This window comes from Panthera tigris, chromosome A2 (genome assembly GCF_018350195.1).
Source record: "Panthera tigris isolate Pti1 chromosome A2, P.tigris_Pti1_mat1.1, whole genome shotgun sequence".
Classification (NCBI taxonomy): domain Eukaryota; kingdom Metazoa; phylum Chordata; class Mammalia; order Carnivora; family Felidae; genus Panthera; species Panthera tigris.
Genome location: NC_056661.1, coordinates 62,273,465 through 62,298,974, shown reverse-complemented (window position 1 = coordinate 62,298,974; position 25,510 = coordinate 62,273,465). Strand labels below are relative to the sequence as shown.

Here is a 25,510-nt window from a genome sequence, read left to right as displayed (position 1 = left end):
CCAGGTCTCACCGAGGCACTGAGGCTTCGAGGCCCAGAGCTTCCCAAACTTTAAAAGTTAGCTGTGAATTAGCTGTGGCTCGCAGCATTTGCCTGGAAGCAGCGGATGGCTAGCAGCTCGCCGGCTGTGGGCACTCACACGGACCCTGGCGTCCGGCCGGCGGGGGCGTGGGCAGCTGTGCTCCGGGGGACACGGTGGTGGTGGTCGGCCAGGCAAGGCCGTGGCTCCTGCAGGGAGCAGGTGGCAGGCAGAGTGACGCAGACCTCCCACGCACCCCCAAAGCCCTACGTCCGCTTCTGCATGAGCTGCAGGGATCCGGGCTCAGCGCCATCAGGCTGTTTACTAAGCCCCACTTGCACTCAGCAGTTTGCTTCCCCTGAGCGAAGCTGCTGCAGAGAAGCCCCCGGCCCGTGGCAGCACATGGCACGGGCAGGACAGGCTGACCGGCCTGGCCCACGCGGATCACACAAATGCCTCCTTCTGGCACATTTGCTTATCTGTGGACTCACGCCCACACTAGGGCTGGGGAGGGGGCCTCAGGACAGGTGTGTCCCCGGTCCCTCGCTCCCCACGCCTTCAGGATCGGGGGCCAAGGGCTCTGTGCCGGGGCACCTGGCAGGGGTCACACTAACACAGCGTCTCCCCGTTGCGTCTCGCAGCCTGCAACGTCTGGTACCTGAACTCGGTGGAGACGGAGTCCCTCACCGGCCACCAGGCCGTCCAGAAGGCCCTGAGCCTCACGCTGGTCCAGGAGCCGCCTCCCTTGTGCACCGTCGTGCACTTCAAGGTGTCCGCCCAGGGCATCACCCTGACCGACAACCAGAGGAAGTAAGTCCCCGGGGCACCCCCGGGGCCAGACCCCCCACCAGCCTGCGTGGCCCCTGGGGACACGTCCATCACCCGCACTCCCCTGTCCTTTCGCACCTCCCAGGAGCCATGCGCAACCCCCTGATATTCAGCCCAAAGGTTTTCTTCTTAGGATGTGGTAAAATTGTCAGGAGAGAGAGAGATTTGGACCTTTGAGTATCACACACGTGTGTATAATTTTTATTTAGTTAAAAAAAAATTTTTTTAAGTTTATTTGAGAGGGAGACCGCGCAAGCGAGTAGGGGAGGGGCAGACAGAGAGAGAGAGAATCCCAAGCGGGCTCCACACTGTCAGCACAGAGCTGGATGTGGGGTTTGAACCCACGAACCGTGAGATCATGACCTGAGCTGAAATCAAGAGTCAGATGCTTAACCAACTGAGCCACCCAGGCGCCCTGCCTGTGTAATGTTTAAACACAAAAATCTTCTAAGTTGATTCTGTAAAAACACCCGGGGACCATGGTAGAGCCCCCCGGTCTGCTCAGTGTCCGTACATGTGATGGGTGGTCGTCCCGTCTCAGGTGACACGGAGCTCAGGTGACCTTGCTAGATACTATTTCAGCATCCAGATGATTGTAACCTAATAATGATTAGTTCCGGGTAAGAGTAACATGTGCTAGTAATAATCGTTCATCATAATCCAGACGTTATATAACAGGTGATGACCTTAACGTGTCTAGACGGTGTCTGATTATCTGGGTGATAGACAGTATCTCGGTGGCCTTCATCAGAGCTGTCACCAAGTGGTTTCTTGGTGGGAAACCAAGTAGGAGTTCCGGCGGGAACAGTGTAGAGCCCAGCCGGAGAAGTCAGGTGCACAGACAGTGCCTGGTCCTCCCCCGCCCCCGCGGAGCCTTTGACCTCAGGATCGAAGGCATTTCAGATGCACTTCCCGTTTACCTGTTACGGAAACAGACTGGTATGGTTAGCAAGAGAGCCGGGTCCTCAACAGTAAGAGCAGAAGAACGGCAGGAGCTTCACGGGGCACAGGATGGGTCCCCTGGCACCCACCCTCCCCGGTGCAGCCCGACCCGTCCTCGGCACCCGCCCTGCAGCCAGTGTGACAGTTCCCCCTGGCGCCATCAGGTGCATCCTCATAGCTGAGTTGGGCTCCCGTCCTTGACGACGCCCTGTCCCCAGCGAGGAAATACGGCTGGCGATGGTGGGTGGTTCGCGGGCTGAGAACAGGAAGGCCAGGCTCACTGGCCCCTCTCTCGGGGTGCCAGGGCTCCCGCTCCCGGGCTCGGTCCCGACCTCCACGCGGCTGGCACTTGCACAGGGTTGCCCTGCTGAGAGCTTCCCTCTTGCCGAGCACCAGCTCCCCCCACACCCGCTCTGTCCACCCCTGATGGTGGTACACAGGGCTCTTTGACCAGTAATAAAACCGCCTTTGGGGGGGGGCTGCCCCACGCATCACCGTTGCCCTGATACCCGGTGGTGGGACCCTGTCCCCCTCCGCCCTGTCCCCACAGGCTCTTCTTCCGGAGGCACTACCCCGTGAGCAGTGTGATTTTCTGCGCGCTGGATCCACAGGACAGGAAGTAAGAAATCCCTGTGTGTATGAAGCGATGCGTTAAGCATCCTTTGCCCGTTAAGTTAATAAAAAGACTAACGTAACTCTTCCTCCTCTTTTAATCTGCAAGGTGGATCACAGACGGCCCCTGCTCGAGGTAAGGTCCTGGGATGCCGCACCTTCTTTCTCCAAAGTACATTCTCTTACAGGTTTGCAAATGGGGTTTCCGTCAGGAAATGACTGAATCTCGCCAGCGGGTTTGGGTTGTGCCGTAAACAAAACTGAAAGTATCCCTTTCCGTGGGAAGGGCCTGCCCAGGGTCTGCGTTTCTGCGGGCTCTTCTCTGCAGGCACAGCACTTCCATTCGACCTGTACGTGTGGTCAGGTAGCGAGGACCAGACTGCATGGCTTTTTGGCTGCTCCGAGTGGTGTGCGCGGTGGGCACGTCAAGGTCAGGGTGGAAGGAAGGACTGCCCGTGTGTGAGCATGAACCACACGGTGGTCAGTGTTTCCCAGACGCAGATGGTGGGCTGAAACCGCACGGCGCTCCCAGAACTTTCCGGAGCTGTGTGCACTCTCCAGGCCAGCTTCCTTGGTGTAACCTAAATTTGATTGCCTGGAATGTCACATCACAGGGGTCTGGCTCTGGCGTCCCCATCTCGCAGTGATGTTTGTCTCGGGGTCTGATAAAGCGCACGGAGACCCCAGGTGGGGCCTGGGCTGCCCCGCTCTGGCACGTGGGGCTGACGGCACTCGTGCCTGCGTGGAATGTGCGACGCCATCAGGGTTACTTGAGCCGAGCCCGCTTGGAAACCGCTAAACAGGAACAGAAAAATCCTTCATTTTTCGAAGATGGAGAAGGGGCTTTGCCAGGGAACCAGACAATGGAAGTCACTATGGGAAGCCGAGGGCTCACGGAAGCCTGTCCAGAGAACAACAGTTCCATTCTTCTAAGAAAAATAATTAGATGTGCTGTGCTTCTAAGAAGTCTCCTTGGTAGCGTGTTGTCTTGACTGGGGTGTAGGGGGCTGGAGAGGGGAGCTCTGACCCCTGGAGGTGTGAGCGCTCCCCTCACCGCCCCGGTGCCCCATGAGGTCTGTGCCCCCACGTAACCTGATCGAGGAGAGAGCAAGCCGCTTGCCCCCGTACCCGAGGACCCCAGCCCCCCCTTGGGACACACCCCAGTCCACACGCTGGGCGGGGGCCCAGGAGCCCATCCTGTCCAGAGTCTGCAGGACCAGGGCAGTGGCCAGCCACACACCTGCTTGACCTGCGAGGTGGGCAGGTGTGGATGGGTGTTGGACAGGTATAGACAGATATCAGACAGGTGTGGGCAGGTTGTTGGGCAGGTGTGGACAGGTGTCAGGCAGGTGTGGGCAGGTAGTCGGGCAGGTGTGGGCAGGTGTCAGGCAGGTATGGACAGGTTCTTGGGCAGGTGTGGACAGGTTGTCGGGCAGGTGTGGACAGGTGTCAGACAGGTACGGACAGGTAGTCGGGCAGGTGTGGGCAGGTGTCAGGCTAGGGGGCAGCATGAGTGGCGGGTTGCGGTGGCTGCAGTGTGGGAGGAAGCAGACGGACGCTGGCAGTCTGACTTCGGCTTTCCTTTTGCAGAGTTTTCGGTTTTGTGGCCCGGAAGCAGGGCAGCGCCACAGACAACGTGTGCCACTTATTTGCGGAGCATGACCCGGAGCAGCCCGCCAGCGCCATCGTCAACTTTGTGTCAAAGGTCATGATCGGCTCCCCTAAGAAGATCTGAGCCCCTTCCCGCCAGAGACAGGAGGGGGGCCCGGGCGTCTGCCGGGTAGCGGCTGGTGAGCCTGACGCTGCAGCCCCAGGAGGGGAAGGGGATCCCTCTCCGGCTTTATAGATCTGAGGACACAGCCCGCCCTCTCCTGCCTCCCCTGGAAGACTGCTTCCCACACATTCCTGCTGCCAGGTGCTTCCCGGGTGGAGGCAGCTGGGCACCTGCAACGCCCACCTGGGCTCCACCGCGTTGGAAGGGGCCGTGTAAGGAAACGTGTTCCTTGCACGCCGGCGTCTGTGGGAAGGAGGGCGCCCGGCCCTTTGGTAGTGGCCCTGCGAGAGCAGCGGGGCCATCGCCGGTGCAGAGGGCCCTGGTCCGTCCCGTGCCCCCGGGAGGAGACCTCTCTCCTCCACGACAGAGACGCTGGCTAACCGAGAAGGGTTTGCACGTCTGACGAAGGCTCGTGCAGGTCAGGCCCTTCCAGAACTCTGGGGAGGGGACAGTGCGATGGCTGTGAGGACGGGGAGGTCACCCGATGACGTCAGAGAGCCTCGGCCTGGCGGGCGGTAGTGGCCCCAGCCTCCTGCTCACATGCCGAGTCTGAGCGGCACACTGACCGCGAGAGGAGAAAGAAGAGGGACGTGAAATGCCATTTCATGTAATTTATATTCTGCTTATGCCAAATTATTTATGATGACACTTTCCTGTTGCTGGACGGGACGGGTCCCATCGCTGCGGGCCGCGGGGCCGAGCCCGTGTGGGTGCACAGGTGATCGGGGGCCGCAGCCCCGACAGCCTCGACCACCTGCAGCCTGATGGTCGACGTTGCATTTCCGGGCTGCGGGTGACGTCCCTTCTGGGGAGGAAGGTTCCGGAGGGTGGGTCACATTTGGGTTTAGACTCGCCCCTCTGTGAGCTGCCAGCCACTCGTCCCGCCTCTGCGGCCCCCGTGGGATCCTGTGTTTCTAGCGTCCTGAGCGAAGAGACTGGAGGAACAGCACCAGGCTCAGACCTTCCAGGCTGTTCTTGAGCTGAGGGCCATTGCTCTGCACCACCTTGGAGACCAAGCCAGCTGTGCCGTTCGTGCCGAGGGCCCTGCGCGTCCCCCGGAGCGGGAGCTGGAAGGAAGGCCTGGTCTTCAGTGTAAGGCGCCTCTCAGCCCCGGGAGCTGCCCGCCCTGCCCGGCTCTGCAAAGTCCAGACCAGCTCTCGGGCCTCCCAGAGTCGCCGACAGCCACACAGGAGGGGGTGGGAGTGTGTCTCGTGAGGTCTCTGCTTTAAGCGGGTCAGAGACCGACGTGGGGCCACACACATCCCGAGTGTGCGAGTCCCTGTGGGCGCTAAGAAGGCGGACACGGTCCCCAGCTGGTCCAGTAGCTGCACCGATCACAAGTGCCTCATTTCTGTGCCAAATGTTTGCCTTGGTCTTCGCAGACCTTCTCCGCCGACAGGTGTAGGGGTGGCCATTAGAGACTCTGTGGGTGTCTCCCAGAAGCGTTGGTGGCCCGGTCCTCGGCAGAAGCCACTGGCATCGCAGCTTTCCCTTCGTGGCAGAAATTCGGCCAAAGGGACCTGAGCCTGAGATGGCTTCTACCCAGTTTGACCCAGAGACGGCAGCCTGGGTCCCGGGTCCTTCCGATGAAGGAAGAGAGGGCTCGTTTAGAAATCCGAGCAGGGGTGGGTATGGGATTCGGGAGCACAGGCCGTCGGATGACCGAGGCATCGGGGCCTCCCGTGCAGTCCCTGTCCGGAGCATTCCAGAAGCCACACCCGCTTGCTTTTTGAACTGACTGGCCAGCTGCGGCTTCTCGCAGGGGTCAGGGCGTCAGGAAGTTCGCTCCCTCTCCAGAGCCAAGGGAAGCCAGTTCCGCGGGTTCTGGCGAGCTGGTATGACAGATTTCTCCCTGTTACACACCCGTTTCACAGAACAAGACGAATCCACAGACTGGGGGCTCAGACCGCGGGGAGCCCTGTCCCGCCCCCCCACGCAGGCCAGGGGTCACTCCACGGAAGACACTGTCCCTGACACCTGGCCTCCGGGCGCCAGCAGGCACAGGGGTCCTGTCCTGGGGAGGTCACGAGGCCTGCCCCCCACAGTGTCATAGCCAGGGTCCTATTAACCTGCTTGTTAACCGTATGCTGTATTCCTCCAGTGCTAACCTATAACCACATTAAGTCAAACCGAATTTAAGGGTCTCCACGTGTATCCCTGGCGTCCTAGACCTCACGTCTCCTTATCTGCCTTACTTATTAGTGGGTATTTTTACTTTTCTTACATTGTAAAGAATATATCCAGTATGTAAATGAATGTTCTATAAACCTTTGTATAGTCATTTTCTCTGCTTCTCAAATATCATCTCTATTCAGAGTATAATAAAATTATAAACGTGGCAAAGCCTCGGGGAGGCAGGCATTTCTTGCGGTGGATGAAAGTGTGCGTGTGCGCGTCCGTCTGTGTGTGCGTGGGCGTGTGCACATGTGTGTCTGCATGTGTTGAATCGGGAGTTTGAAGCTGACTTTTTTGTGGGTCCTTGGATTCCATGATAAATTAACATGTTTTGCCTTTAGGAATGCATTTCAAGATTTCTGCCCAGAGACCTTTGAAAACCTACATTCGAAGATACTAAGAACTGAATCATAACGTGTGGTGCTGCTCATAGATACTGATCCGTTTTGATGTTCAGCCCCCGAGGGGACTCTTCCCGCGTCTACAGAGTTGAGGCCTGAACCTGAAGTCTGGTGGGTTCACCTGTTGCTTCAATAACAGATGCTGGTCGTGCCCGGAACCACCCTCCTCGGTCTCCCCCCACTGCCAGGTGGGGGCCCATTATGCTGGCTTTTTGCCGTCTTGGGTCTGGGCCACCTTCCCTGGTTGACGTCCCTCCCCATGTAACTGATGGGGACACAGGACCCGTGCCCCCTCACTCTCTGCGTCCCTAAATCCCAGAACTGTCGCCCAGGCCCTGGTAGGGGGATGGTCACTGGGCCGCACCACACACTGCCTGCCTTTCCCACTGCAGGCCTCGGGCACAGATGAGGTCACTGTCATCATAAAGCCAAGGGCTGCGACCATTCACCTAAACACAACTGCTCAGTCCCAGCCAGGAGCGTAAGGGAGAGTCGTGTCCAACAAGAGGTTTGGGGGGCAGGGGCTGGACCCCTGACCACGAGTGTTACAGCAAGGAGTCAAGGTGGGCAGGGCCCAGCAGGGTGGGTTTCCGGGAACACAGTTTGGGTTTGTCACGGCGGCCTGGAGTCTGCCAGAGGATTCCAGAGACCAGCCACCACCAGGCACTGCCCGGCCTGGAGTCTGCCGTGCAGATTAACTCTGTGTTCGTCACCCAGGGACTACTGCTGATGGAGGTACTGTGATGGGCATCTGGGTCCCACCCCCACAGGGCCCTGGATCTGTTGGAGATGGGTGTCTGGGGGACCCTGGGTCTATTGAAGATGGGGGCATCGGGGTCCTGCCCCCTCAGAAACCTGGATCTCTTGAAGATGGGCACCCAGGTCCTGCCCACTGGGAGACCCCTGGATCTCTGGGAGATGGCCCCTTGTCCTGCCCATGGGGGACTTCCTGTCCCATCCTCCCTCATGGTTCTTGTTTCTGATAGAGGTATGTGTGGTCACCAAGAGCGTGAGATGAGCTTCCTCAGGGCCTCAGAGGTCACATTTCACACAGCAGACGCAAGGTTGGAGTTTCCAGGCGGACTTGGGGCCGTGGGCACATGCTGGGGAGGGACATTGCATGACGCGGGACTGGCTGTATCCAGACACGTTTGGGTGCAAGGCTGTTGGGCTGGTAACAAGAAAAGGATCCAAGAAGAAATGGCCTTAGTGTCCCTGAGGAATCACGGTCTGCAGTGCCTGGGCCAGGACAGCAGTGGGGGGTATCGGACCCCAAAGCCCTTTGCCTGTGGGAGGGTGCCCGATGCCACGACAGGTGACCTGGCCTGAGGCCTCTCTGTCCCCATGGATCTGAGACATCAGGGTGGTGGTGGGGCCACCAGGAGGAGGCTGTGCCCCTCCCGGGGAACACACTGTCTCCCGCTGTCATGGGGTCCACAGAAAGGCTCAGCCATGGAAGTCTCCCTGAGCCACGGCTCCACTGTCTCTACCACTGAGACACCTGTGCCGCCAGCAGCAGCCGCAGGGACCATGGGAGCTTCAGCACCAGGGAAACCACACAGACCAAAATGCTGCGGCAACACAGTGATGATCTAGCCATTCGTGTGGGCACAGCCTGCCGCGGGCCAGGACCTGGGGCCACACGTACACCGGGCCACTGCCTGCTGACCGATCAGAGGTTAGTAGGAGCCAGAGTCTCCTAACGTAAGAGCCCAAGCATCCTGGCGACGGTAGAAAACCACCCCAAAATGACCCATGTACCGGGAACCAGGAAACTCATGATAGGAGAAAAGACAGTCCTCTGCCCCCAACATCCGGATGAATCCGAGGTCAGAATTCCCGGCTGAGGACAAAGCAGCTGACGAGGCTTCAGCCGGCACATGCAAGCTGTCCTCACGCAAGCGAAAAGACAGAAAAGCACAGCAAAGAAACAGGCGATGGAAACGAAGCAGATGGAAGTTTCCTTACAGAACGGAAAGGTACAAAACTCGCTGGAACGGGGTCATGGAGGGAGTGGACAGGAGAGGGGCCCTGCCTTCCGGGACCGAGCGAGAGAGCCTGCCACAAGAAGTGGGCCACCTCCAGGACCCGACGGGGACAGTCACGCAAGACACAACCGCGGTGTCCTTGAGTCCCAGGAGGGGAGAGGAGAGGAGGGGCTACGGAATAGTTGAGGCAGCCACCAAAGACCCCAAATCCACAAAGACCCGGCCTGTAGATTCAAGAAGCTGAGTGAGCCCCAAACTAGACAAACAACAGCAAAAAAAATCCGTGCAACTGTCTGCTATGAATTCTACAGTCCCTGAACTGGTCATGATGTCACGGTTCATGGGATCGAGCCCCGTGTTGGGCTCTACACTGACAGCACGGAGCCTGCTTGGGCTTTAATCCCTCTCTCTCTCTCTCTCTCTCTGCCCCTCCCCCACTTGTGCTCTCCCTCTGTCTCTCAAAAATAAATAAATGTACATAAATAAATAAATAAAAACGCTTGAACTAAGCACACCGACCAAGGGACAGAGCTTGGCACAGGAGAACCGAAACACGACCCAACTGCACACTGTTTACGCTTCGGATTCAGTGACAGCGGGTTGAAATTAGGATTTGAGACTATCTATCTTGCCAACGTTAATTTTAAAACGCCAAGGCCCTATACCAGTGTCTGATGACACGTACTTCAGGGCACAGGACACAGCAAGGCGCAAGGAGGCCCGTCATACAGCCGTGGAAGCTCAGTCCCCGGGGAAGACACGACGACCCTCGACGCCCACCCACCAGACAGAGCCTCGGCGACGGAAGCCAAGGCTGGTGGAGCCGGAAGGAGAGGCAAACCCACACTTGTGGCTGGGGGCTCAACACCCCCTTCTCGGCAAAGGGGGGAGCTCCGCAAAGGACGCAGGACCCCAGGCAACACGAGCAGCCAACAGGATCGAATGGACAAACGTGGGCCCGACACCAGCAACAAAAGACACGTTTTGAAGCAACTGCCGATGTTGGCCAAGACAGCCCGTAATCTGACCCACAAGCGGAGGGTGGATCCAGGGAAGGGCATGCATCCTGTCGGGGAGAGCTCATGGTTCCGCAGACCGTGTACAGTCACCCGGATTCTGGCGGGACAGCAGGTGTAATTGGGACAAGAAAACAGACATTGGTTGAGTGCCTACTGTTTACCAAGCACAGTGCCAGCACCTGCTGGTTTATGGGTCCGCCCTTCCTGGGCGGCAGAGTCCAGGCAGTCCCCACTTGAGGCACGCTGTAGTGGGGGGACAGGGCCCCACACAGATGGCCCGGGTGACCATCTGTCGCACTGCCTGCAGACAGCCCCAGTGGGCGGCCCTGGGAGCTGTCCCCTTGCCCCTGTCGTTCCCGTGGTAGCGTGGGGACGAGCGAGGTGACCCTCCTGCTTGGACACACACAGCTGCAGGTGGCCCTCGCCCATTTACAGACAATGACGATCGGCGGCAGAAAGGGTCAGTAGTTTGATCGGGACACAGGCCTGGAAAAAAAAAAGAATCGGCAGTTTGTGGTCGCCCTTTTGTTTGGTTTAGTGTCTTTCTCTCGGTGCCCCAGCTGGGCGGCCAGAGCCTGTGTCCTTCCTGAGAGGCCCATCCGTCCCTGCACCCTCTCCCCCAGTGAGCGATTCCCGTGAACTGGCTCTTCCTGCTGCGCTTTGCCCTGCATTTGGACCGGAAGATGCTCGGGATTTGCGCTCAAGCCCCGGGGGGGGGGGGGGGGGGGGGGGGGCATGAGCGCATGGCGGGCGGCATTGCCCCCTGGTGGCCAGCGCGGCTTACTGCAGCAGGGCGGGACCGCCCAACCGCGCTGCGCTGTCAGCCCGGGCCTGCAGGTGGCGCCGGAAACGGACGCGCATTCCCTCTGCGGCTGTGACCGGCCACCTGAGCCGGCTCCTTTGTCCGAGGAGAACGGTTGTAGTGCTTCCCTGCAAGGTCGTCCTGAGAATGAACTCCGCGAACACACGCGGATGGGCTAGCACAGCCCGTGCGCGTCATTTCCAGCCACAGTTGTGCTTGCAAATCGTCGATGGTCTGTCACCCCCGTTAGGTGAATCCACAGGCTTTGTGGACCATCAGCATTTCCAACCCTGAAAAGCTGAGCCCCCTGAAAAGTGACGAACGCGGTGACACCCCCCCCCCCCACACACACACACACAGGACAGGGGCGGGCAAGCCTTTCCGAGTTCAGGTGGGGGCTGGTGTGCTGGCTTGCACAGGAGAAGCTGGGGTAGACCCCCAGCAGCTGGTTCCAGAAGCTTCCCCTCCCAGGCGAGCGCGCTGGTGTGGCCTGGGCGTCTCCGTCTTACCAGGAGCGGGGGCGGATGAGCTCCGAGGGGAGGACACAGCATCGTCCTCTCTTCCCTCCACACAAGCCATCCTCGTGCTCAGGTGAGAGGCACAGAGGAATCCCAGGAGAAAACCAGAACACGCTTCCTCCCCAGGGGATGGAAATGCCCCCTAACTGACTGTGGTGTTGGTGGATGGCACGGAAGCTACTGAGAACCACCCAGTCTTAACATCTTCAGTGGGTGACGTGACATGCTGTGCGTTGTATCTCAAGAACACAGTTGTAAAAGTAAAACCAGAAGAGAATCCAGGAGGAGAGTAAAGACAGACTTGAGCATCCTCGGAGATCCAAGCTGGGATCCAGGCATCCCGGTGAGGAGGGAGCCGGGACTTGGCCTGCAGCACCCAGCACTGGACGGGCTGAGGCCCTGCCTGTCACCCCAGGCAGCTGTCTGGGAGGCGAGACTGGGGAGCCTGGACAAAAAGCTTTTCTCTGGGGGCACCTGGGTGGCTCAGTCGGTTAAGCATCCGACTTCGGCTCAGGTCACGATCTCACAGTTCGTGAGTTCGAGCCCCGCATCGGGCTCTGTGCTGACAGCTCAGAGCCTGGAGCCTGCTTCACATTCTGTGTCTCCCTCTCTCTCTGCCCCTTCCCTGTTCATGCTGTGTCTCTCTCTGTCTCAAAAATAAATAAACGTTAAAAAAAAAAAAGCCTTTCTCTGTCAGTCTTCTGCCTGGTGTTGATTTTAAGAGATGAGATGTGTCTGCTGAGGATGAGGCTGTAGGCTGGTGCCAGGCTTCTCTGCTGTGCCCAGAGGCCCTGCTCTGAGGCCGGGCAGAGCCGAGAGACTGCAGGAGACGTGGGGACAGGCAGTTCCCCAGACATAATGGGGGCTCCAAATGGGGCGGCCAGCTCTCCCAAAGACCTGGGTTGAGCTTTCCAACATCACCTCGGATGAAGAAATCCGACTCGGCAGGTCGGATTTCCCAGGGGTGCACAGGCGGGCACGGAAGAGCCCGTCTGTCCTCAGCCTCCGTCAGTCACTGGGAATCTGGGGGCGGGCTCTTGACCACATTGCAGGGCAGGCTGGTGAGAATTTGGCAGAGACACGGGCTGGACCACGTGTCCGGGTGGGGCTCGGGCCTGGGCTGCGGCCCCTGATGCGGGAGGCGGTGGGGGGTGGTAGACCCCGGGAGACAGCCAGGTGGGTGGGGTCTTCCATTGTGCATTTGTCCCCACCGCCACCCGGCAGGGTAAACAGGTCTGAGCACGCAGAAGAGAGAGAGGCAGCGATTGCCCAGGTCCAGGGAGGTGCGGGGCAATGGGGCACAGGCTCTGAAGACCCTCAGAAGCCCCCAGAAGACGTCAGCCTTCGCTAGGGGCCAGGAGGGTCAGAGCCCAGGTGGGGCACCTTTTTCCTCCCGTCCTGCTTCCTCCCCGGCCCCTTCCAGAGGGCTCAGCAGCAAATCCTCGGGGAAGGAGAACTGGAACTCCAGGACCTGCTTGTCCAAACTGGATTGTTTTCCAGGGCCACATCTGTGGGGGCATCTCACCGTGTAAAAATGGCCAGAGACGTGGCGGGGCCGGCCTGACCTCTCAGCCAGCCTGTGCTCCCCCCGGAGCAGGTGTGAGGGAGAAGGCCGAGGGAGCCAGGCCGCTCTGCAGCGGCCCCACGAGTCTACTTGGCCGTGGCCAGAAAAGCTGTCGCGTCCAGCAGGGGGGCCCGGGGCCTGGCATTCCTGGAGGCCCTCCATCCAGGAGGGCACGGGTGGCGGGGAGGACTGTCCTCCTGAAGAAGCCGGCCCTGCCCAGAGAATCACCTCTCCGGGTGTGGAGAGGGGCCCATCCACCAAATCGCAACCGTGAGGGCACGGGAGCTGTTCCCGCTGCAGCTGGGAGCACAAAGACAGCGGATGAATGAGACATGGGGAAGGTGCTTCCATGGTGGCTTAAAGAGGTTGGTGGCTCTGGTTGGTGCCACGCAGCAGTGTGGACAGGCGTGTGCTCAGCATGCGGGGGAAGGGGGCAGCCTGCTCAAGCTCCGCTTTGTGATGAGGGGCCGCAGACACCATTTCTCTACAGGGTTGCAACGGAGATAAGCTGAGGTGAGGCGTAAAGAGCCAGCGTGAAGCCCAGGACACAGTGAACTCTCCGTGGGCGGTGCTGTGTCCTCATCACCGTTGTCACCACCATCATCGTCATCACCACGGTGCAGAATTACTAGCTCTCCCAGCCTGTGGGCGGCCATGAGCAGGTGTGTGTATCTGAGCGGTTTAGGCTCTTAAGCAGGCCTCTCACCTCCCGGTTGTCCAGAGGAAAGCAGGAGAAGATCTGCGGAAAATGGACACAGTTACATTTAAAAGCGGACGTTGGGGAAAATGGGGAAGTGATTTCAACAGGAGCTTTACAAAGAAGATACGCAACCAGCAGATCGGCACATGAAAATGACCCCAGCATCGTTAGGCGTCGGGGACATGCACATTAAAACCACTGTGAGCCATCACCCCGTCTCTCCGGGCGTGGTGAAAACCACAACCGAGGACCCCGAGAAGGGCATGGGGTTACTGAATGTCTTCATGCTGCTGGCAGAACGCAAATGCTGTGCGGTCTCTTATGGAACAGTTTGTCATTTTCTTCTACTTTCGGATACGCTTTTCTTATTTCATAGAAAACTTCTCTTATACGTATACCATATAACCCAGCAAGCTTGTGCTAAAGTTTTTACCCAGTGGGAAAGAAACGTGTCTTCAACAAAGACTCATACAGGGAGGTCTATAGCAGCTTTTCAGAACTGCCCAAAATGGGCAACGACTGGTGTCCTTCCACTAGGCGGTGGGTAACAAAGAATGTAAATTTTAAAATAAACATAAAGTAAGGGGAAGGTTCTGAGTGGGAGTTATCTGAGCAATATTAAAGTTTAAACTTGACTAGGCATTTACTCTGTGCTGGGCATCATCTCATACAACCCTCCAAACAACCCGGGGGGGTGGGCAGTGGATAGTAAGAGCTAGACCCCACTGAAGAGCTGAGAAATCCCATTCTGACTGCCAGACAGCCCAGATCACCCCGGACGATGAGCACTGAGCGTGAGAACTGCTCCCAGGACTGCCCCCGCACCCCTCCCCCTTTCTTTCCTCTCCCTTTCCCCAGGACTGGACTGAGGCACACGTACACCCCCAGGCCTAGATACTAGACAAGGTATGCATATTCTCTGTATGGGCGCAAACATTTGCTAGGCTGGGGGCATGGAAGGGACTTTGGAGGACTGCTGATCTTTTGCTCTGTTTTCCTTGAAGAAGTCCCCTGTGCTCCATCAGGGGGTGTGTGGGGCTGAAAGCACCACTGCCCACAGCCAGGAGACCTCTTCTTGGCTCTTTGGGAGGCTCTGCTCATGGAAGGGATTGTGCACCTGCACACAGAGGGCCACACCCCCTGCCCATGTTTCTTGCCCCCAGCTCCCCTGCGCGCCAGGGATTCTGGATTGGTGGGTCTGCTTTATAGAGTGTATGTGTTTGCGTGCAAGTGTGTGTGCATGAGTGTTACTGTGTGCACGTGCATGTATATATGTGCTTGTTTTGTGCACGTGAGCACATGCGTGTGCATGTGTGTACAGGTGTGTGCATGCTTGCGTGTGCATGTGTGTCGGGTCTTTCTAAATCACCCTCGAGCCCCGGCAGGTTAGTGACAGCGGTAGGCCAGGAGCGGCAGAGCACGGAGCTTCAGGGGCCTCCCTGCTCCTCGGTGGCCGTCAGGGACCCCGCTGAGAGGGACACCTGCGACCCCAGGACCTTCCCGTGGGCAGGCGTGATATGAGTGCCTCACAGAGCCTGTATCTTACGACGACCAGGGCACTTCAACCTCGACTTAGAGAAAATGCAGTGGGCACGGCCTTTGTGGACCTGGGTGGGTGGGTGCAAACTGCCCCCGGCTCCCGGGTTGGCGGGAGGACCCCGTGGCTGCACCTGGCTCCTGTCCTGGGCTCTGGGCTGCCCTCCCAGGCCGGCCAGTCCTCCCCTGGGACCACATGTGCGGTGCAGGAGAACGTGGAGGAAAATACACGATGGCTACCTGTAGTTATGCCACAGCGGTCAGAGTTTTCCTTTCGTTTTTAATTATTTTGGATTTTCAGAAATGGCCATAACGCTGTTAGAATCCTTTACCTTAAGGAAAACTGTAAATAAGCCCCTTGATGCGCGGGGAGCGCAGGGTGCCGGCGCGGCCGGCAGGCGGCGCGCGCGCGCCTTCCCGGACACGCGAGAGGCGGGAGGGGAGGAGGCCGGGGGCGCGGTCCCCCGGAGGACTGGGGAGGGGGCGGGGGTCCAAGCAGAGGAAGGGGAGCGGTCGGGAGTCCTCGAGGAGAATGGAGGTTGGGGGAATGGAGTGGACGCGGAAGGGGGTTAGGGGGGTTCCGCAGGGAGGTCAGAAGTCGGGACGAGGGAAGGGGGGGAGGTCCACGCGCAGGAAGGAGAGGGGGCGGAGTCTGCAGGCAGGTGGGGGCGGGGGTCCTGGAGGAGAGTGGAGGTTGGAAGGGTGGAGTCCCGGAGCAGGATGGGAGAAGGATGGGAGAAGGATGGGGGTAGGGGTTCCGCTCTGGGGCCGGGGTCGTGGGGCGGACGGAAGTTGGGAGTTGGAGTCCGCGCGGAGGATGGAGGTGGGAGCGGGTGTGGGGGGGTCTGTTCCGAGGACGGGAATAGGGCGGGGGTGCGCGTGGAGGACCGGGGAGGAGCGGGGGGGCCGGGATCGGGGGTCCCGGGCGCAGACTGAGGAGAGGGTGGAGGTCAGCGTGGAAGGAGAGGGGGCGGAGTCTGCGGGGAGGAGGGGTCGGGGTCGGGGTTCCTCCGGGAGGACGGAGGTTGGGGGTTTGGGGTTTTGGGAAGCCCTGAAGAGAAGGCCTGGGTCCACACGGAGGACGGAGAGGGGGAAGGAGAGGGGGCGGGGCCCGAGGAAGAGGACCTAGCGGGGTCGCGGGCGCAGGTGCTTCCTGGGCTCTGCTGGCCAGGGTGCTGGCTGGGGGAGTGTACAGAAAGTCTCCTTGCTCAGAGCCTGCTCCAGTGGGGTGGGGGCTCCTGCAGGGACCCTGTGTTGGGGGACAGAGGGGAGCCTTAAAACGCTGGTGGACACACAGGCCTGTGACCCCAGGTGGCCAATTTTTTTTTTTTTTAGCTAAAGACTTATTTATGCTGTAAGGATCCCTTCTGAGCATGTTTTGATGTCCTTTTAGAAGCTTCTGCGAACCTACCGAAGAATGCATTCCATTGTCTCTGAAAGGTTTGGGGTCCTCTCTTTTAAGGGTGCCTCTTAAGATGGATTTATCTAAATCAGAGTTTCCCCAGATTGGCCATTACAATTCCAGACTTCCTTGTGACCCAGAAGTGCCCCCCTTTGGGGTATGTACCGTGAGGAATTGTAAACAGGTATCTAAACAAAAATGTGTGCATGGATGTTCATTGCAGAAACACTCATAATATCCAAAAGGTAGAAACTACTCTGGTGTCCATCAACTGATGTGTAGATAAGACATCTGTTGGTGCAGTGGGCTTTATTTTGCCCCAGGAAGGAATGAGCACTAATTCATACTACAGTGTGGGTGAGCTTCAAAATTATGTTAGTAGAAGAAGTCAGACACAAAGGATCACATATGGGATTCTGTTTATATTTAAAGTGTGTAGAATAGGCAAATTTAGAGTCAGGGCAGACCAGTGGCTGCCAGGGGGATGGGGGGATGTTGGTGGGGACAACAGAACGTGGCTGTTTACTGGGTACAAGGTTTCAAAAAGTTTTGAAACTAGATGGTGGTGCTGATCACTCAACACTGTGAATGTACTAAAATGCCAGTGTTCATTTCGTGCTCATTTCATCCCATTGAAAAACTGAATTGCGCATGAATGAGTGGGTTTTCAGAGTCTTTGGAGAGGCAGAGTAATCCGGTGGGAAGACCACAGATTTTACATATGGAAGGATGTGGTTGCAATTCTGGGCTTTCTCACTGTGCCACCCGGGACCGGTCTCCTGACCTGGAGCTCGTGCTAAGTCTGTGTTTCTATGTGGATTAAATGAGATGCTCGAACCAAAATAAGCCCAGATGCTTGGTGTATTTTAAGAGGGCAAGTTGGGGAAGTCATCTGCAGGAGCAAAGAGAGGGAGCATACGAAGGGTATGGTGAGAAAAGCAAGGGAGAGCAGGGTGTGGTCAGTGCTCACTGGGCCCTGGGAACCACCCTCCTCCCCCCCACTTCCCTCAGCGGCTTCCCAGCTGCGTCACCTTGAACCAGTGTCTCAATCCTGTGTCCCTGGAGTCTGAAATGGTGTTGGTAAAGGAGGCATTCTCCAGGAAGAGGTGGTCTTGTTTTGCAAACCCACGTGGGTTCCTGGTCTGCCGGTCTTCTGTAATAAGGAAGGGAACATGGACCCAAGAATGACCAGGGTCCTGGCATATGGTGTTTCTGATTTTGTTTTTCGCACTGTAATTACACCTCTTTAAATTTTATTTAATTTATTTTAATTTATTTTAAATATTTACTTATTTTGAGAGAGAGAGAGGGCACGAGCAGGGGAGGGGCAGAGAGAGAGGGAGAGAGAATCCCAAGCAGGCTCAGTGCTCAGCACAGAGCCTGACCTGGGGCTCCATCCCACAAACCACGAGATCATGACCTGAGCGGCAATCAAGGGTTGGACGCTCAACTGACTGAGCCACCCAGGCGCCCCCCCCTCCCCCCGACCTTTTTTTTAAATTACGGTTTTAGGTTTACATTCTGGTTGGGGACTCTCTGAGCTCTTTATAGAACTCAGAGCTCACAGACCCATTTTGGGCAGCATTGAAGAGAATGTCAGAAACCAGCCCTACCCAGATATGGTCTCACTGTGTGTCTACGCAGACCTGGAGGGAAAACAGAATGTCCATCCCTGAGTTCCATGTTGCGGTCTCAACGCTTTGGACCTCAGACCCCCCTGTGTAAAGAGGAGGATCCTCTTGCTGAAGGAAGGCCGCCGTGACATTGCACTAGGGTAGGGTAAGTATGTCCCATGCAGAATTTGGGACATACTTACAGTAAACAGTCTTTGCTCGTTTAAATCCGCATTTACCCAGGCCTCCCTAGACTGTTACTTGCTGATGCTGGCAACTAGCCTGGGTCCCCGCTGAGGGCAGCTGTGGGTGTCCAGGACGCGAGGCAACCCCAGCCTTGCCCCCATCCGATTGGCAGGCACAGGGCAGCCCCGGGGATGGGGTGGGAGCAGGCTGACTGCAGATGGCCAGGTTTGAGCCTCCTTCTCCTTCAGCTGAGGGCTTTGTGAGGGTCTGTTGCATTTATCCAGGGCCCATGGTGGGCCATTCTGCGGGTCTCCCGTTGCCCGGTCCCCCCACCCTGTGTGCTCGGTGCTGTTCTGTCCTGGCCCCTGAGAGGTTGTATCTGCAGAGCCCCGTGGGTTGAATCAGACCGGAAGTTTCCCCTGGATCCCTGGGGCTCCCCGTAGTGATCAGATGGTACTCTCAGTGAACTTCCACTCTGCCGGCTGGAGAGCAAGAGCGAAGGACCTGAGTGGGGCTTTTGAGGCCTTTTTACCCAACATGCTGTTCCATTGGGGCTGCCTGATGGTCTGAGGTCTCTCTGCTCCTGCCCCCGGGTGCTGGGGACCAGAGAGGTCGTTTCTGGATGTATGACTGTATGTGGACACGTGGAATGCACACCAGGGAGGGCTCTGGTGGGGCTCGAAGCTGGGCTGGGCCGGCCGTCTGGCTCCCGTGGGGCAGCCTGTCCTCGTGGCCAGCAGATTCCGGATCTTCTTCATCTCCGGGTTACCGCATAGCTGCCTCTTGGATTTTGCCCTGTTTTAACCAGGTCTTTGAATGAAGTTTTCTCTCTTGAAGTTCCGAGATCCGCTTGGTTTTCCGGCCGCCCCTGACGTACCCACGCTATCAATGCCTTTTCCCAGGCCCGTCAGCTCTCCCTGCCGCCACCTGTCAGTAGGGGGCACTTACTCCTGATTTCCGTACTGGGGGAGACGCAGCCACTGGAGGGTGCCTGGTCAGTAAACACGGCTCCTGTTGATTGGAATAAATAATTGCCTTACCTCACTTTTCCAGAGCACGACTTGGGTCTGATGGCAGACGGCTCCACTGTGCGGCTGCATGCGAGGAGGTCCCGGAGGGCCTCTGGCGGTGTTGTGCCAGGACACAGCGTGTTCGGGGGAACATTTCCTGAGCGGTTAAAGGTGTTTTGTACGATATAGACGCTTTCCCTTCCAGTAGGGCAGCCAAACATTTGCGCTCCTGAGTTTGTGGGCATTTTGGACGGTGGAATGGGAAGCAGGATTTGCCGGAATGTGCTCCCTCCACTGATTTGTCTATCACAGTACGGGATCCTTGGAGGGTGGGGCTGCGTGGTCCCACACACGTGGGAGGGGGCTCCCCCAGGCCTGGCAGAGAGGCTCCACAGCCCGGGGGAGCATGACGTTGGGGGACCAGGTAGCTTGGCGCAGGGCAGACAGCCCAGCTCACTGCACAGGCCACGGGGGATGCTGAGGGGTGCTGAGTCGCCCTCAGCCCTGCCCGACGTCCCCCGGAATCTGTGTGGCCCGTGAGGAGGGATCCCCAGTAACAGCGATGGGCTTCTTGCCTGCCTTGGTTCATGTCACATTCGATTTCGAGACATGAGGTCATGTCCCCTCGAGCACGCAGAGTTGCAAAGTGACTGGCACCACGGGCAGGTTCATCTTCCCTGGGGCGGGGGTGGGGTCTGTCTTCCTGTCACTGGGCCCAGCCCCGAGGCCCCCCTCCCTGGACACCACCTCCTACCTGCCACCCTGGCCAAGCCCTCCGGCTGCCTGCCCAGGCTAATTTAGGGTGTGGAACGAGCCAGCTCGCAATTGCTGGGGCGCAGGCTCGAGGCGGAGTCCAGAGCGGGGTCCACACACATCTGCCACTTAGGAGGGACCACTAGGACTGCCCTAGTGACCTGCTGGGCATGGGCTTAGGGGCAAGGAGACAGATGTGGCAAGCTCTCCCCATGGGTTCGCAAGCACCACCCCCCCAGCTGCGTGGCGGTTCTTGGGGTGGGCAGGACACGGCCAATAGCAAAGCTGGTCAGGGGGAAGCACTAGCCTGGGGCCCAGGTGACCAAGTGCCACGTGCAGGAGGAAGCATCTACCCGTCTCCACGCAGCCACTGAGGAACATTCTGGGGCTCAGAGCATCTGGGATGGTGGCCTCGGTGTCTCTGGGGAGGCCCACACCCAGGAAGCACCAGGGCACCCAGAGGAGGCTGCTGTGTGGCTCGGTGGGAGGGACGGACCCAGCACAAGTGGCCGTGTGCTTCTGGACAAGAAGCTGACTGGGATGTGTGTGTGGCGGGGAGACTGGGAACACTTGCACAGACATGGAGGTGAACAGAAACCCTCGGGCAGTGAGCGAAAGCAAGTGCCAGGAAACCTAGAGGGGTGGGGCTCAGGAGGTTAAGCGTCCGACTTTGGCTCAGGTTCATGAGTTTGAGCCCCAAGTCGGGCTCTGTGCTGACAGCTCAGAGCCTGGAGCTGCTTCCGATTCTGTGTCTCCCTCTCTCTCTCTCTGCCCCTCACCCACTTGTGTTCTGTCTCTCTCTCAAAAATAAATAAGCATTAAAAAAGAAATTTAAAAAAAAAAAAAAAAAACAACCAACCTCCCAGGGGTTGCATGGTGAAGAAGGGCTGGGTCATCACCCCTCTGGAGCCACGGCCCCTGCTGGTGCCCACCTGAGCTCAGCTGTCTCTGCCCTGAACGGTGGGCTCTAACCAGCAAGTTCAAGTGGGGCACGCCCACCCCCCACTTGACCAGTTCCCTGGCCTAAAGACTCAGGAGCCCCCAGCTGGCTCCCAGGACACCACAGGCTTCCCCAGGGTGGGCTCGGGGGTTTCACCTAAGAGGCTTTGGGAAGAGGGCATCAGGAAGCTGGTGGAGAAGCCAGATTTACGTGGAGGGATTTTGATGGGATTTTAGGGGTGGCTCAGGGCTACAGACAGACAGACCATCAAGAGGAAGGGGCTCGGCCCCCAGCACGGCCCCTCCTCCCTCCAGACGCCAATCCACATGTCGCCTGGGTTCTGACCGACCAGCTACAGACTAGAGGCTCCCACGACCCCTCCCTGGGTTTGGCGAACTGGCCGGAGCTGCTCATAGGACTCGGGGGACAGATCGCTCACTAGATCCCTGGTCTGTTGTAAAAGGATTAAGTCAGAAACAGAGGGAAGGGAGAGCTGCCCAGGGCGCGGATGGGCTCCCTGCCGCCCCGGAGCCCGCTGTCCCCCCACCTCCATGTTCTCACCAACCCGGAGGCTCTAGGGACCCTGTCTGTTAGGTTTTATGGGGGTTTCATTACAGGAGCGTGATTGATGAAATCATCGGCCATTGGTGATGGATCCAACCTGCAGCCCCTCCTCCCGAGGTCGGGGGGTGGGGCCTACAGCTCCGCCCCTGTAAGCCACGTGGGCGGTCCTGCTGTAGCCCCTCTTCCCGAGGTCAGGGGGTGGGGCTGACAGCCCCGCCCCTGTGACCACGTGGGCGGTCTCCGTGGCAACCAGCCCCCACTTCAGGTGCTTTTCCAAACTCCTGTTAGCACTAAAGACACCTTTCTGCTCCTCCACTTAGGAAACCCCGAGGGTTTGGGAGCTGTGCCGGGAGCGTGCCTGGAGACCAGATCTGTCTTCCTATAAACCACAGCCCCACAGCTGGGGGGGTCTTGTGCGCAGAGGGACAGCCGCGACGCTGAGAGAGCCTTGGGGTGAATGACACATGTCAGAGCTGCCCGGTGTGTCCGTCCCTTGCTGGGGTGGGCTATTCTCAACTATCCCCAGGCCACGTTTCTACTACAGAGCCCAGTTCTGCTGGGTACGGCTGCTGGCAGCTCTCCCAAATCCTGTCGTCTGCCAGCCAGCCACGGAAGGGACGGATCCCCGTCTTCTTACCCGACGGCTTCCGCACGCAGCCTGCCCTCACCTCTCCTCACTCCACGCCGCACGTTTTCCTGAACACGGCCACATTTCAGTAAGGTGGAACTTTCTGTCATGTGATAAAAGCATCGGGTTGGACACAATGAGGGAAAATGTGTGACCAGTTTCGACTCTGCGTTTACCACGTGGTTCGGGAAGTGTGGACTGGCTGTGGGCTCCGGAGGTGACTCTTCCAGAAGGGAACGCCAGGACAGGAGACTTTCCAGCAGCCACAAGGTACCTGTTCTGTGCGGGGGGAGGGCTGCTTGGGGTCGGGGTTCACCGGTCAGCACGGTGGCCCTCAGTGGCCCGTTGTGGACACAACAGAAGCCAACAGAGGAGACATTCACGCCCCGCGTTCCCGTGGGGGCCTGTGGCTCTGTCATGCGGCCTCAGGTCAGCCGTGACCGCAGTTCGGGGGCTCTGGCCCGGCTCCACACCAGCTCTGCCCTCTTTATGCAGGTCTGGGATGTCCTGTCCTCGTGGAAGAGGCACCAGAAAGCCCCAGAACAACAAGAGGATGCCTCTGACAGCACCTGCACAGGCTGGTCACCTGGCACGTCTGCCCCTGGTTCAGGGCAAGTGACATGGCAGGGGCATCGTCCCAGGGCCCGGAGGCCACACCCCATCCAGGAGGCACATGGCTGTGACCCAGTGGTCAGCATCTGCTTGTGCAAGCAGGCCAGGAAAAAAGCCCCCCTCCCCGCTCCACACACTTTCAGGTGCCCAGGCAGAAACCTGACCTCAGCTGGACGGAAGGAAAGGAGAGGGAAGGAGAGGCATCTGGGGGCTCACCCAGCTCCAAAGCCGTGGTCTGAGCAGGAGGGAACCACACAGTCCTTCCTGCTGGGCATCCCTCGCTGGCCTCACTTTTTCTGGGCTGGTCCTCCTTGACTCACACAGTTCCTGGTCTGTCCGTGGCCAGAGGGGCGTTGTGAGGGGCCAGGCCTGAGGCCACACTACTGGAATCAGAACAGAGTGGGGCCAGCGTCCAAGAGGAGCAGAAGGGACAAGGGTCCTGGGCGCCCAGGAGGAAGAACCCAGACCAGTCTACCTGTTCTCCCAGATCCCTTCGTTTCCCCTGCAGCCTGGAGCTGACAAGTCCTGGCAGTTGCCTCGGGCGTTGGAAGGGACCCCAGGGGGCATGAAGATGTCACTTCTCTGCTTGGTGGTGGCCTCACCAGAAAGACCAGCTTCGGCTGGATTGTTTCGCAGGTCACCGAGGAGGAACCGCTCATCAGAGTCAGTCCCCTGCTCCTCACTTGAGATGCTGGCGTCTTCTGCCCTAAGGAGGGGCCTCTCTGGGGACAGGGACGGTCACGTGCCAGACAGCTATGGCTGTGTCAACTGGTGCCACAGGTACGGGCTTGAGCAACAGATGTTGGTCTTCTTGTGGTTCTAGGGGTCGGAGTCCTGGATGGAGGGGTCACAGGGCTGGTGGCACTCCTGAGGCCTCTCTGCTGGGCGTGCAGATGGCTGCCTGCTCCCCGTGTCCCTGAATGGACGTCCCCTCTGTGTGTGCCTGTGTCCTGATGTCCTCTTCTTAGGAGGATGCTAATCACACGGCCTGAGGGCCCACCCCAGTGGCCTCATTTAACATAGTTATCCTTCAGAGACCCTCAATCCAAACACACTCACACTGGGGACATTGAGGTTAGGGCTTTGCCCTGTGAAATTTTGGGGGGGAGCACAATCTGTCCATAATGGGCGTCAAACAGAAGGAGGGCTGGGCTCCGGGTGACCCAGCCCCAGTGAGGTGACCTAAGACAATGCCAGTGTCCTCCAGCTGCTGGGAGCGAGGGGCGTTAAGGCACAAGGGATGAGCCCCGTTGCAGGGCAGTGACAGAGGCAGGGATAGGAAGGTGCCCAGCATGTAACTAGAGGAGAAACCAGGTGTGATTGGTGCCTGAAGATCAGCCTGAGGGCCACCTCGGAGCCCCCAGGGTGGCCCCTGCCGCCTGACCACAGGCAGCACCGCCAGTGACCCCGGGGCGGTCTTCATGCGGCACCCGGACCGGCAGCCAGCTGGAGCAGAGGCCTCGCTTACTAGTAGCTTTTCGGAGAAGTTGCAAAACACTGGGGAGGCCTGTGGGGACCCAGGCCTCTCCACCTTCCCTTTCGTGTAAACAAAAAAGCTGCCAAAATGGAAAGCTTGCTGCCTCGTCCTTCCTTCAGAGGCCTATACTGGGGCTATCCATCACATCAGCCAGGCCAGGAGCCCACAGCAGGACCCAGCAGGACCCCACCCGCCAAACGCTCTCGGCCCTTGGTCGACCATCGGGTCTGGCGAGTGCTGATGTTTATTTCAGCTTCATAAAGAGGAATGTTAAGTGTGCCACTCAGCTCTTCCAAATGCTGGAAAGATCTGGAACAGTATAACCCCTCGAGAAAAGCTTAGGAAGGGGAAAGAAAAAGTCCCACATTTACAAAGAACATATTTGGAAATAACAGATCACTTCGGTTTGGGACACATGCAACTTTCCTAGACTGTGTTAGTGTTATTCTTTTTTTTTTTTTAACAAGGATCCTCTGAAAAATCAACAAAAGGAGGTCAGCTGAGATATAACTTCAGAATAAGTGTTAGAAACCGAACAAAGGTGAACATCTGCACGTGGCGACGGACGAGGAAGATAGGCCAGGTGTACCAGGATCTTTTTATATGAGCGGCTGCTGGACAAATGCAAACGTGCGAGCATACGGCCGTCCCTGTGCGCTCATTTGTGCCTGGTGCAGAGTTAGTGGACTGTTCCCTGGAGGAAGGAGTGATCGCTAGCAGTCGGACACAACCCAGCACGGCCTCATCGTGCTGCACCAGCCCAGGAAGGTTCTACATGCCGGTGTTGCTGGTGGGGAGCCTGTGGGAACCCCCTCCCCCCAAAAAATCACAAGGTTTGGAATCGGTCTCTCTTGGCCGCAGGGGGGTGACTCCCTAGCCTGGCCTGGCCTGGCTGGCCCAGCCCTACCTGGGAGGGAAGCAGGAAACCCGCCCCAAGGGGCAGCTCCTGGGCTCCAGTGACTTGTGAATGGGGTGCTTTGTGTCTGGGAGCTGCCTCACCTGGTGGGGCTCTTGGGCACAGGGTCCCTTGGGCACAGGGTCCTGTGTCATGCACCTGTCACACTGCTCTTCAGGGGCCCCTGGGGAAGGGCCGTTGGGGCTCCCTGGGAGGCTGTCTGTGGTGACGGGGTTCCGGGTGTGGGGGCTGATGTATTTCTCTCTGCATGTTCTGTTACATTTTTTTTTAACATTTATTTATTTTTGAGAAACAGAGACAGTGACAGAGCGCAAGCAGGGGAGGGGCAGAGAGAGAAGGAGACACAGAATCCCAAGCAGGTTCCAGGCTCTGAGCTGTCAGCACAGAGCCCGACGCGGGGCTCGAACTCACAAACTGCGAAATCATGACCTGAGCCGAAGTCGGACGCTTAACCAACCGAGCCCCCCCCAGGTGCCCCTATTTAGTTTAAGTAATCTCTGCACCCAGCATGGGCTTCAAACTCGCAACCCCG

General features: G+C 58.3%; 1 protein-coding gene across 1 annotated transcript in view; it reads left to right on the top strand.

Annotated features, from left to right (window-relative positions):
• Positions 1–6,512, top strand: part of TNS3 (tensin 3) — a 215,631-nt gene extending 209,119 nt beyond the window's left edge. Inside the window, exons 28-31 of the mRNA XM_042977197.1 lie at positions 660–828; positions 2,339–2,407; positions 2,510–2,536; positions 3,991–6,512. Of these exons, the coding sequence (XP_042833131.1) occupies positions 660–828; positions 2,339–2,407; positions 2,510–2,536; positions 3,991–4,135 (410 nt within the window). The 3' untranslated portion in view covers positions 4,136–6,512. The remainder of the gene's footprint in view (positions 1–659; positions 829–2,338; positions 2,408–2,509; positions 2,537–3,990) is intronic.
• The last annotated feature ends 18,998 nt before the right edge of the window (positions 6,513–25,510 follow it).